The sequence below is a fragment of the Suillus bovinus genome (genome assembly GCF_016758785.1).
Source record: "Suillus bovinus strain UH-Sbo-P2 chromosome Unknown EDB93scaffold_20, whole genome shotgun sequence".
Classification (NCBI taxonomy): domain Eukaryota; kingdom Fungi; phylum Basidiomycota; class Agaricomycetes; order Boletales; family Suillaceae; genus Suillus; species Suillus bovinus.
The window spans coordinates 401,626-414,213 of record NW_024542076.1 but is presented as its reverse complement, the minus strand read 5'-3'; the positions used below and the strand labels follow the sequence as shown (position 1 = coordinate 414,213).

The 12,588-nt window shown below is 48.7% G+C and overlaps 3 protein-coding genes across 3 annotated transcripts; 2 read left to right on the top strand and 1 right to left on the bottom strand.

The window, feature by feature from the left end:
• Positions 1-784: 784 nt before the first annotated feature.
• EDB93DRAFT_1249465 (uncharacterized protein) lies at positions 785-3,480 on the top strand (the record flags this gene model as incomplete). Its single annotated transcript, XM_041452864.1, has 13 exons — positions 785-1,308; positions 1,366-1,419; positions 1,470-1,545; positions 1,598-1,868; positions 1,927-1,951; positions 2,020-2,144; positions 2,197-2,280; positions 2,326-2,367; positions 2,424-2,444; positions 2,496-2,749; positions 2,800-2,976; positions 3,023-3,114; positions 3,162-3,480. The coding sequence occupies 13 exons, from the start codon at positions 785-787 to the stop codon at positions 3,478-3,480; spliced, it is 2,064 nt and encodes a 687-aa protein (XP_041308794.1).
• A 2,246-nt stretch (positions 3,481-5,726) lies between these two features.
• On the top strand, positions 5,727-10,392 carry EDB93DRAFT_1320614 (hydroxymethylglutaryl-coenzyme A reductase-domain-containing protein). The gene is made up of 8 exons (XM_041454916.1): positions 5,727-5,850; positions 5,931-6,289; positions 6,346-6,747; positions 6,804-7,346; positions 7,452-7,688; positions 7,744-8,710; positions 8,762-9,614; positions 9,666-10,392. Exons 2-8 carry the CDS (start codon positions 5,987-5,989, stop codon positions 10,126-10,128), a joined length of 3,768 nt encoding a protein of 1,255 aa, XP_041308793.1. The 5' UTR covers positions 5,727-5,850; positions 5,931-5,986; the 3' UTR covers positions 10,129-10,392.
• Positions 10,393-10,677: 285 nt separating this feature from the next.
• EDB93DRAFT_1249463 (uncharacterized protein) lies at positions 10,678-11,520 on the bottom strand (the record flags this gene model as incomplete). Its single annotated transcript, XM_041452863.1, has 4 exons — positions 10,678-11,173; positions 11,231-11,308; positions 11,362-11,450; positions 11,506-11,520. 4 exons carry the CDS (start codon positions 11,518-11,520, stop codon positions 10,678-10,680), a joined length of 678 nt encoding a protein of 225 aa, XP_041308792.1.
• Positions 11,521-12,588: the final 1,068 nt, after the last annotated feature.

Here is a 12,588-nt window from a genome sequence, read left to right as displayed (position 1 = left end):
AGGCTTGCCTAGGTCTCTCTGTTCTGCATAATTCACAAAAACATACAATGATACTAGAAATATTGCGTCGACGTAGAAGTTGTCTGTAGTGTAGCGGCGTGACAAATACAATTTGTAATATGTAATGCTTGAGAGGAATTATCAGTCCTCACCACGCTTACAATCTTGGGCCATTGTAGGCGCAGCGATGAGCAACTGGATCATATGCACAGTCTCACAGGTACTTGAAGGTTGGATCTTAACTCTAGCCGTAGCCCCTCTCGCCCCAACAAAAACAACAAAAACGCACACATCGTCGCCTCGTCCTTCTCCATGCCCACACTCCCAGACACATCCTCAGCCCTCAGGTCTGAAACCAACTCATCATCAATGCATATCCACTTTCGCGTGGCTTGGTGGGTGGAGTTGACATGTCAATGCTGGGGTGGAGGACGACGAGGGTGTAGTGTCCACCCGAGGCTGAGGCCATGGTGGACCGTGGTAGAGCACTGTGAGTTGGTGTGGTTATTTTAGTGATTAAAAGAGACGAGGACAGACGCACCTCCGAACAACCGATACCTCGTACTATTCACCTTCCTCCCATGTTGATCCCAACAGGAGCGAGCGGCTAGATAACAGGTGTCAAGACCATTTTGACGCTCAAAGCTATTCTGGCGCCAATCCAAGATGTGTGCCATGTCGTTCTTGGATTGTACGTTCATCCCATTCCTCTCGTTTTTCTCGCTGCGTACTGGTTTGAAACAAAGTCATCTAGTTTTTGTGCTCGGTTCTCTTCGCTTCCATCATGTTCATCTTCTGGCTGAGACACATTGTCAAGACAGCCGCGCTTCGCTCGTACAGTCTACTCTCTGTCATCCTGCGACTGATCCGACACTGTCGTTCCATCGTGAATTGGAAAGAGAAATATTTTTGTGAACGGCCTGGACTCGGAGGTTTAGCATTGAGCTCTCAGCCAGGGACCAACCAACCCAACTCCGAACCGGCTCCTCCTGTGAGCCTCGCAGTGCCGTTGCTCGAGGCACCTCTACAGAGTCTACATAGCCAAGGGTCCCAATTTCAAATAGACATCCATCAGATTCCAACTCCAGGACTTCTCGGAGGGTCAAATGACGCAGGTTTAAATACAGACTTTTCCCCGAACTCTTCTGCGCCATTGAGACCAAGCTCTGCGTTCGAACACAACATCCACGGGCCCGAAGTGGGTATCACCACACCACCGCTTGTGGCAGCGCCAGGCCAAACCTGTGACATCACCCTTACTCCCATTACACCCCGACAGGTCAACCGATACAAGAGGAATGTGCCAGTGTACGCAAATCGTATTTCTGACAAGCGAACTGGCAAAGTCCTGATTCATACTTATAGTAAAGATGAATACAATGCATTCTTGGTTGAGAAAGGTCCTTTGGATTGTTCAAAGTAAGCATACCAATGAGAGAATCAGCGATAAGATTGAAATCGACTTGCAGGGAGCTTGCTTCAGTAGCGGGATGGGAGCCGCTCACGCAACCAGAGGGGGCTTTGATATTCTATCAGCCATATAAAGTATGTCGATCATCTGCTACTAGTACATGTATTTACGCAAATTACACACCAGAGAGTTTTCACTGATGTTGATGTTCGAGATCCCGAAACTATAGTCAAACTCGACAAAGCTGTTGAGAAGGCGTACCAAGGAGCGCGTAATGCGAACATCCCCTTGGATCCGTTCGTCGAGCTAGGGTTAGAGCTCATGGTAGAAGACGGCGAAGAAATGTGGGGTTACTACTTTGTTGACCACGAAAGACGTGTCATTTTCTGGTTCGAAGACCACATATCCCAATCTCTCATGAGTTATGTCCGAGGCGTAGAGAGAAAAAGTCATATTAGTAGGTTCTTTCTGTGGAATACTTTCCATTTAAGCTCCTGTAATCATATCGCTCCCAGAGTATGCACTAGAAGCACAGTACTGGTTCGTATAATCTCAGGTACGCACATTCCCTCACTTTAACCGAATTCAGTAAACTCACTTTATAACAGCTCTTCTATGTTTCGCATGATTCATGGCGTTGGTAGGACACACATTGCGTTATTTCCAAACAAACGCTTCCTTCCAGAAGATATTGTGGTGGAACTCAAAGAACTTGTGATGTATGCTCAGGCAGGTAAGCAAAGGCTAATAAGCGTCTTATGCCCTACAGGATTGACTCGTGATAGATACTATCACTTCTCCAACTTCCCTAGTACGTTTTACTTTGGACCAGATCGCAAGCATTCTCAGCCTCGTCGATCTTCTCACAAGTGAGCTGATCCCTGTTGTGGGGTCATCATTGATTGTCTTTTCAGATAGTGCTAACAAGAAGCGCGAGCATTCCGTGTGGATTGCCGGTAAGTTCAATCATGGACAATCGGTTGATTGTTTCTGATATGTTTACCGATCTCAGCTCGATTTATGCAAGATTTCTGTGAGCTCTAGCTAGTGGTTCGCTATGCACATTTCCTGATTACTTTACTAGGTTACACAAAGTTTGTAAATTTCTGTGGACAACCAGGCGCCCGACTTGACGTAGACAAGTCGTTATACGGAGAGGAATCTAACACCACCTCGAAAACTACGCTGTTTCGTGCGATGAATGTTATTTTCTTTGGATCTCCTGATGCCCAGAGCAGGGCCTTCCACAAGATATTGGTCGATGGAAACATCGTTGATGCGCGGTGGAAGCAGTACATAGACAAGTTGAATAGCGACTGGAATGGATATACGATATTTGTGAGTTGTACTTCTGCTTCATATTGTTATATAGTCAATGACTATCTCAGTCTACTGTGATGCTTGCTGTTGATGTCAGCTTTCTCGCAGTCCCATCTGTTCAGACTCAAACGCCTGTCATCCTTCTATCTTACATATCTACCCTCTGCGCCATGGGCTCGTTAGTAGTTACACTATTATTGGTTGGACAAGTCAACAAGAGCCTACGAGGCCCCAATACAGACGCGGTATGTTCATCTTTCCTTGTTTATCGGATAATTTTCACGTCCGCAGGCTTCTTTCCTAGTAGGAATGGCGGGTTCTGTGCTTGGCTTAGAAAGCTTTCCCCTTATGCTCAGTCTGCCACTCGGACTTCTGATATGGGGGTAGGTTTTCTGTTCATGTTCCATGTCAGCAGCTCATTGTTCGACAGAATAGTATTATTTGCCGCAGCATTGTCTGTTGTAATTTTCCGCACTTCTGGCATTGCCATCATCTCGGTCGCATATCCAATATGGATTGCCATAGTCATTCTAGCGACGTGGCCTGTACTGGCTGCAAATCGTATTCATATTGGGTCCCTCCTGCGGCACTGGTTTTACATGTGGTGCTGGAACACGATCCGACTCGTTGGTTACCTGTGGTACCGGCTTCACATGTTGTATTGGATTACAGGACAACACACTTCTCGCCTGTGGAACAGGATCATAGAACAAGTGTCACCTACGGTCACTGCTCCCTCTCATGTCTAATCTGTGTTATCTATGATTGCGAGGGATTTTCTATAGCGCGCGAACTTTATATCATTTTGGTCGACTTGTGCCGTTTCCCTTTCCTTTCGAATATTTATACACAGGATGTAAATATCAGCTTTGTGATTATTGGTTCTCTTCTTGAAGCGTGTTGCCGGTCTCGTGGCGGTACTAAGAATCACGACTGAAGCTGTGTAAAGCTAAAATCACGAGGCTCATTTCGGGTCGCGGGAGGTATGTGTCTGGCCGGGAGAGCTATGCTTTATGTTATTAAACCACGGTGTTTACTTTGCCGAGGACCGCATGATCTGCAGATCACCCTCGAGTGTTGATAAACATGAACGCGCCATGTCATTGATTCCTTGTCATGCATCACGGCTCACGCGGAACCCATGCATGGTTCTGTTATAAAATTCAGAGTATGTTATGGTCAATTTTGACGAATCAAGACTGGTGCAGGTGATTGCAGGCTGGCAGTGCTATAGTAGTAGAACGTCGATCCAGCCATCGAGGCACATACTCACGCGCCCATGCTTATGACATGTTCATGACATACTAGATCGACATAGTGACGGTGGAGTTTGGGTGGGGTATTATAGGCCCATCACTGGGCTGTGTGGGACCAAATCCAATGGACCTAGATCTCAAGTTCATGTGAATCAAAATATTACTGGACTCGGAGGTGACGTGTTTTTCATTGAAAGAAAAGCTTGCCACGACAGCGTTGAGAACGGACATGGGCGATCACAATTGGCGACTTGCTCAGGCTGGGGATACATAACGTTCCCAGCGGCTGTGCGATTCTGGGGACCTTCAGAATGACTGGCAATATGGGTGATCAGGTGAAACATTGAACTCGTTGGATGGTCCATCGTTACATAATCAATTGCGTGAGCCGGATATAAATATGCTGTGGCACGTCTGATTGGTCAAGTCGATACCAGCAGTGGTACGATTTAATTTTTTTCGAGTGGTCTCATTATTGGTCAAAGCGCTGCAACGTTGAAGAAACGTCCATTCGCTTCGGTTAGCTACCGAACATCAGACAAAGTCCAGGGACGGGAGATTAACAGGATAACGTTGTTATCACGGTATCCAGCCGGCCGCGGACTGGAAGCGATTCTGGCAGATATACATGCCCTGGCCAATACCTAAAAAAGAACGCCATGACCAGCAAGTGGTGATCCCCTCTGAAAGCATGAGAGCGAAAAAGTAACATACATGGCAACATTGGGTTCATCTGGAGGAAACTCAAGACTCTTGTGTCCTGGCGAGGAAGCAAGAAGCTGCTTCAGGAAGTGTATAGCTAATGCTCGGGAATGTATGTAATGCGGAAGGATACTCGACGCTCGTTTTTGTCAAGTGGAGCCTCCTATGAAGACCTATTGTTTGTATTAGTTTGAGTGGGATTGACAATAATATGTATATGCAGGAACGTCAAAGTTTGCTGTGTTGATATCAAGATAAGTTGTTCGGCTGGGGAGATGCGGAGGAGAAGTCTGGTAATATGGGCGCGTGCGTGCGTATGTATAGCCATGTCACGTTCAAGGTTTAAAACACGTACGATATGTTTCGTCTTATCGAGTCCTCAGCATCTGTGTAGCTAGGTCCGAGTATGGTAATGAATGATGAATGCATGAACACCTACATTCTAAAATGCTTGGCTTGGCCTGTTTGAGGCAGCAGACACGTGGTAGATTGTAGCTCGTTACCTGCTAGGCCAGTGCCAGTCATGCATCGGTTTGCATACAAAGACACGAATTCCACCACCGCATTCAGATGAACTGAAATGGAAGAGACCCCCGACTCTGATGCGCTGGCTCTGGTATTAAGATTGCTGTCATCGGTCCTGGCAGCTCAAGATGGTGTGGAGTCTGACGTTGGCAACAATTGTACCGGTGGGTGATCGCGTGGATGATCACGTTGGAACGGGCTCTATGGAGGAAGGTTGGGGGTGAGACACTGTGTATCCCGACATTATAAGCGCAATCACAGGCTCAGTGTCTAGCGAGAAGAGCGGAAAGACTAGCCTTTTCCTCTATCAAGTTTCTAATGTTGGATCCGAGTCTGTCGCGAACTCGGGTGAAAGCTAAAGATAAAGAAAGGACTGCAGTGAAGAGCAGTGCAGGGACGAAAGAGAACCGAACCGACTTGGCCGGTGACCGGGGTCTTTGTATGCCATAATTAGCCGATTACATGCACTGTAAATAAAAAGTGAGAAATGACCGTCGTACCATTCCCTGTCCCAGCCTTTTCACAAGGCCTCTCATTCTATTGAGACTGGCTAAACAAACTGCTGCCCTCACACCAGGCAATCCAATCCGACACTTGCTCATCGCAATCTTTTGCACGAGCGTGTCGTCCTTCACGGTGAGTGACCTGCTCCCGTAACACTGCTTGGGCTTGTTTCGCTTCGTTACCAATAACTGACTTTGGGTTCTGTTCGATAGCTTCTGACGCGTTAAACTTCTCTCCCATCCCACCTTTTAGTCTCCAGGTGACAACAATGCGGTCCATTCTACAGCCTCTGGCTGGACGCACCGTGTTTGCACCAATTGAAACAATCGTCTTCTTCGCCGTCGTCGGAACTCTCGCATACTTCCAGGTCCTTTCAGCAATTAAACATTCGTCATTCTTCTCCCCATCCGTTCCTTCAACACTCCGTCCAGCCCATGCATTATTGCGTGACGGCGAGTGGGTTGGCGTCGATGAAGACTGGTATTTGAAACGCGTCAAAACTGCTGATTCGCGTCCTTTGGAATTACAACAATTAATATTTTCATTAGATCCAGCTCAGTCTTCAGCCACAGTCAGTGTCCGTCAAATTTGTTTTTGCTGTCATGATTCTAACATGTTCGTTGCCAGGTCACTGCGGACTCTGCACCTGTCGACCTCGTATCCTTATCACAATCTATTGATAATATCACGCACCATATAGTTCACGAGCTCTCTACTCCATCAGGCGAGACATACACGTCGCTATGCTATTATCCAGTGACTGCTGAATCATCGCCACCCGCCTCATGTTTTACCACCGCATCCCTCCAGACCTCGCGGTCGAAGACGGTCACGCTGTCATTCGATGCTGGCACTAGCGATATATTCATAGACGCGCTGAGCCACCAACCCAGCTTCTCCGCTGATGAATTTGGTGTCAAATACCAAATAGAGACCCACGTCACGGAGACCATCGGAGAAATGAAAGGTGGTAAATGGATGGCATATGCTGCACGAGCCATGATCGTGCGATTTTGGGAGCTTACCAAGGTCAGTAATTTGAAGCTTATGATATCATGTTCTTGCCATACTCACCCGCAGTCTAGAAAGCGGATTCACTGGACATATTGCTCGTTCTTGTTGGTTATATCCTCATGCACGCGTCATTCATTCGCCTGTTCTTCTCAGCTCGTGCACTTGGTTCCAACTTGAAGCTCAGCCTTGCAATTTTGTCATCGTCTATTCTTGCATTCATGCTCGCTCTCCCCATCTCGCATTACTTTGAGATTCCTTTGGATCCCATTAGTCTCACCGAAGCTCTGCCTTTCTTCGTGTGCACCGTTGGCTTCGACAAGCCCCTCCGTCTTGCGGCTGCCGTATTTAACCACCCTCATCTGTTGTCTCCCGTTAAGGAGGGCAGGTGGCGTGGCCAGATGAAACCCGCTGGCGAGGTAGTCATGGAAGCTATCGAAAACAGTGGTAATGCCATCTTGCGGGATTACGCGCTCGAGATCGCCGTCCTCTCCATGGGAGCAAAAAGCAAAGTCGGTGGCCTGAAGGAGTTCTGTGCGCTTGCGGCACTCACCCTCACGTTGGATTGTGTTTTATTCGGTACCTTTTATGCCGCGATGTTGGCAATTATGGTTGAGGTTAGTGGTCATGGAATTTCCTTTTTTGGTACAACTGGGTTAGGGTCAACATGACTCTTTCTCTGATTGTTCTCCAGAATAACGCTCATGGTGCCTGATTTTTAGGTTCGGAGGATTAAAGCTGCTCGTGACATGACAAGATCCCGGAGCTCAAACAATCTGAGTGAACGCAAACCACCAAGTGCCCTCGTACGCTCATCTCCCCAAGTCCAGGACGCCAGCCTTAGCCGGCAGCTATCCGAAACCCTATTGGGTGTCAAGGGTTCTATGCTTAGACAGAAAAACAGCCCACCGCCGGAAGTTAAGGAAGAGAATCCCCTTGCACGTCTGAAGCTGCTTCTCGTACGTCACTGCGCACTGACCTCCTTTCCTGTCACACTGATGTCCAATTGAATAGATCGCATCTTTCCTGACTTTGCACATTCTCAACTTCGCAACCACGCTCACTCCCGCGACCATTTCGAGATACCAAACTCAGACCCTGACTGACTCTGTCAGGGCTGACTTCTCGGTGTCACACAGAGTCGATATAACTTCTCCTGCCATTGCTAGTGTGCTCGCCAACCTTGCCGCTGTCGACGTGACTCTTCGGGTAGAAGCAGAAGCTAACGTGTCCACACCTACCGATCTTCTTGTCAAGATTGCCCCACCCCTGTACATCCGCGTCACGCCACCAGGTCCAGTTCGTCCCCGCGCACTATTCAGATCTACCGAGGTGATCGAGAACTTCATGACTGGTTGGACAACACTCGTCGGCGACCCCATTCTATCAAAATGGATCGTCCTTGTCCTCGCTGTCAGTGTCGCACTCAACGGTTATCTTCTCAAGGGCATTGCTGAGGGTGCCATGCGTGGCCTGCAGCCCAACAATGTGCGCTTCAGGTCGGTCGTTGCCGAGAAACGCGAGAAAGATGATGAGGAGATTGTGACTCCGGGAGTTAGGGCTGCTGGTGGACGCAGACGGTCTTCCTTCGTTGTTGGTGATTCAAAACCGTCCTCACCGAGTTCTTCAGATTCCGAGAAGCCCATTGTCCGTCCCCTTGCTGTCCGCCCTATGCGTGTCCTTGCACCCATTGCAATTCCCGCTACCAGTGGTGTGTCTGCACATATGCTTGACATGAAGCTACGAGCACAAGCTGCACCTGCACCAAGGGAGGACCAGCCGCTTCAGTTCCCTATCCGGTCGTTGGAGCAGTGCATCGAGGTGTTTGAGAATGGGCCTCGTCCTGTGTCGGCTGCTCTTGCGACGCTCAATGATGAGGAGGTTGTCATGCTTGCACAGAACGGCAAGATTGCGGCATATGCCTTGGAGAAGGTGCTTGGTGATCTAGAGCGGGCTGTGACCATCCGTCGTGCATTGATCTGTAAGTCTATCTTCATATTCTCAGGGTTTTCGGTGTTCATGTGATACCTAGCTCGTGCAACTGACACCAAATCGCTCGAGTATTCGGATGTCCCCATGCACAACTACGATTACTCTCGTGTCCTTGGAGCGTGCTGTGAGAACGTTGTCGGTTACATCCCTATTCCTCTTGGTATCGCCGGCCCACTCAACATCGATGGCGAGCTCGTCCACATTCCCATGGCTACTGCTGAGGGCACACTTGTAGCGTCTACTTCGCGTGGATGCAAGGCCCTGAATGCAGGTGGAGGTGTTACAACCGTCCTCACCAACGACGCCATGACGCGAGGACCTGCAATCGACTTCCCTTCCATCATCATGGCTGCAGAAGCTAAAGCATGGATTGACTCGGAAGAAGGCTTTGAGATCATCCGTGAGGCATTCGAGTCGACGTCGCGTTTCGCGAAGCTTCAGCGCCTCAAGACTGCCATGGCTGGCCGTACATTGTTCGTTCGGTTTGCAACACGGACTGGTGACGCTATGGGCATGAACATGATTTCCAAGGGTACGGAGAAGGCGCTCGAAGTCGTGCAGAAGCATTTCCCAGAGATGATTACACTTGCTTTGTCGGGCAACTACTGCACAGACAAGAAACCTGCTGCCATCAATTGGATTGAGGGACGTGGGAAGAGTGTGGTAGCTGAGGCTGTTATCCCTGGCAAGGTTGTCAAGAGCGTGTTGAAAACTACGGTTGAGGCGCTCTGCAATCTCAACACGAAGAAGAACCTGGTCGGCAGTGCTATGGCGGGCTCGATTGGTGGCTTCAATGCCCATGCTGCAAATATCCTGACTGCGATTTTCTTGGCCACTGGTCAGGACCCTGCGCAGAACGTGGAGAGCTCGAATTGTATGACCCTCATGGAGCCGTAAGTCGAGATTGTTATCTGACAGTGCTTAATACTGATGAATATTGGTAGAACGAACGATGGTGAAGATCTCCTTATGACTATATCCATGCCCTCGATCGAGGTTGGCACTGTTGGTGGAGGTACTGTTCTTGGTCCCCAGGGCTCCGTCCTGGAGATGCTCGGGATTAAGGGCGCACATTCCATCACTCCCGGCCACAACGCGCAGCGCCTTGCTTGTATTATTGCTGCTTCCGTCATGGCTGGTGAACTCTCTCTCCTCAGTGCTCTTGCTGCCGGTCACCTCGTCCGTGCGCATCTCGTCCACAACCGCTCCCAAGCCAACACCCCAACGTCGTCACGGCCTGTTACCCCTGGACTCATTGCCAGCGACATCGTTTGGGAGCAAAAGACTGCCGAGAAAAGTCTCGGACCACGACCTGATCCTGTCCTCGCACATTCATTATCGACAACATCATTACCCCCGTACACAGCAAACCCGGAGACCGAAACTGAGATCAAGCCATCTCAGTAGTAGCAGGACAGTGTTAGCTGGCCGTGCCTCCACTATACTCACTGTGATTTCGAGACCTAACGTTTAGCATTCTTTCGTCTAGACTGTCTTATACTCATCTATATATACATCAATATCTTTTCCAATTGCTTTTGCTCAGCATTTAGACGGAAAATAGCTAGTGTCTCTGCCCTTGTATATTTGTAGCTAGTTTGGCTTACTCTACGTAGCAAGCTTGTTGACCGCCTCTATGTTGTGCGCTCAATGCATACCTCACGATCGACTATTGTGGTGTGCCCTCTCAGTAACAACGTCGAAGTCAAAGTGATTTTAATTATGACTTCGTAAGACACATTATATATTAATAAAATCCGACAACTGCGCTATTTTTTACATAACATCTGGCCCGCAGATGTGCCAATATCTCACGACTTGCCCGCAACCCATTGAAAAGTACACACATAAAGTCGTCTATCGTGTTGTCTTCCTCCCTGCCCCTGCCCAGTTTCGAACGTTCCTGCGGGAAACCAAGTCGATGATTTTAGTGAGTCAAGTCACGATTTCTTGAGTTCACGCGAATACGAATTGATTATGCCCCGGCATCTGGTAAGGGGGTCTTGGCATGAATCCGGGGTACATGTAGCACGCATTCAACCCATTGGCAGCGTTCGCAGGTCCGGCATAGCCGTTCTGGGGGTATGCCGCGCCATAAAAGTATCCTACCGCGGGGTGATATTGTAAAGTGTAAAATGGGACAGGGGGCTGCCACACGTTGACGATTGGCCTCGCGTGCACGCCGTAAAAGGCTCCCAACATATTATTATAGTTGTTTTGGTGAGGGGGCTGGGGTTGGATCTGAGGCTGGGGTTGTGGCTGAAGCTGCGGCTGGGATGAAGTCGATGGATTCATGTGCGATGCGGATGGGGCAGCAGTATGAGCGCTGCTACGTTGGTTACGCGCATAAGGAATATGTCCATGCGCTACCTTACGGTGGCGCGTCAGTACCGCAGGGTTGTGGGTCTTAAAGCTACAACCATGAGGACAGCGGTAAGGCTGATCGCCAGTACTAAGATTTTTGTTGTTGATTATGTGGAATTGTCGACGACTATGAGCGGGTACTTACTGCTTGTTGGAGTGGATTTCGAAGCTGGGCTTCCACAATGTCGCAAAGTCACAGCCGGGAAAGCGACAGAGGTGAGCACTGATCGTGAGAGAATGTCAGTGAATTATATAGCATAAGAGATAACCACAAACTTGGGTGAATGTGCGGCCTCATGTTTCTTGAGGTCAGTATATTTAGTAAATGTTTTGTTGCAGCCAGCTTGAGCAGAGCAAACATAGTTCTACACGTTCCAAATTCAGTCTCAGTGCATGAAGTATGCTCGTGATTAGACTCACCTTTTTGACAGACATCTTGAGATATTTGATTGTATAGAAATATGAACGCGGGGGGTACTACTTGATTATGTCTCGGGTGAATGCTGATTGTCCTTGGGGGTGGTGACGATGCTAGGCGGGCATTTGGGACAATATTTATACAATACCGAAGGTAGAAGTGGCATTGTGAGCAGACGCTTGATGTGGTCAATTGTGGTCTTCATACACGTACGTTTTGTGGAAGTAACTAGTGGATGTGAGCCACTGTCATTGATTGAAGCTGCGGAGCGTGAATGCATTGTCCACCATTTTGTTCTGCGCAGTGGTACAAAAAATTTGCCATAGCAAGCACTGGTAGGGTGCAGATGAAGATCATGCCAGCATTGACACAACCCAGGTTGGTGGATGGGAGGCTCATCAACATGGCCGCCAGGTAGGACTCAAGCTTTCACCTGCCAGTGCCGCACGCTCTGAGTTTCGATGGATTGGCAAATGTCACAACATCGAATCCCTGTCGGAACCATCGAGAAATCTTTGGCACTCCATAGGAGTTGATCATGGTGTCCCTCCCTACCTTTGACACCTGCATCCCGTTGCCTCTGCAGTTCGATGTGGAGGTCGATATCAAGTCCAGCTGCACAATCATAGTCACGGCAAAGTGTCCGCAGGTCAAGGGTCAACTTCCAGAGAGATGTCCTTTCCCCGAGTTACCTTCTGGCATCGTGCATCCATGGGCCGCCGCTACCGTTCTCTGCGAGATTTCGTTGCTTCCAGCTACGTTCGGGTGACTACAATTATGTAATTTTAATGCTCGCTCGCCGCTTGTCCTAATCTGGTAGTCCGAACTACATACACACCTCTAGCTTATCTGAATCCTGATACTCGAATACGTTTTTTTGCCTCCTCATAGAACTGGAAATATCAGGATGCAAACCTCACCTGTTGGACCGCCATTTTTTGCACAACGCTGGCTCAGCGTTTGTGAGTCAACATTTTGGACTACTACTCTCGCCGGTGTAATTTTACACACGTGTGAAGGCTCAAGTTTCTGGAGTAATACCCGCCGCTTCTTAATGGCGCTCGGTTTAAAATATTCATGTGGTG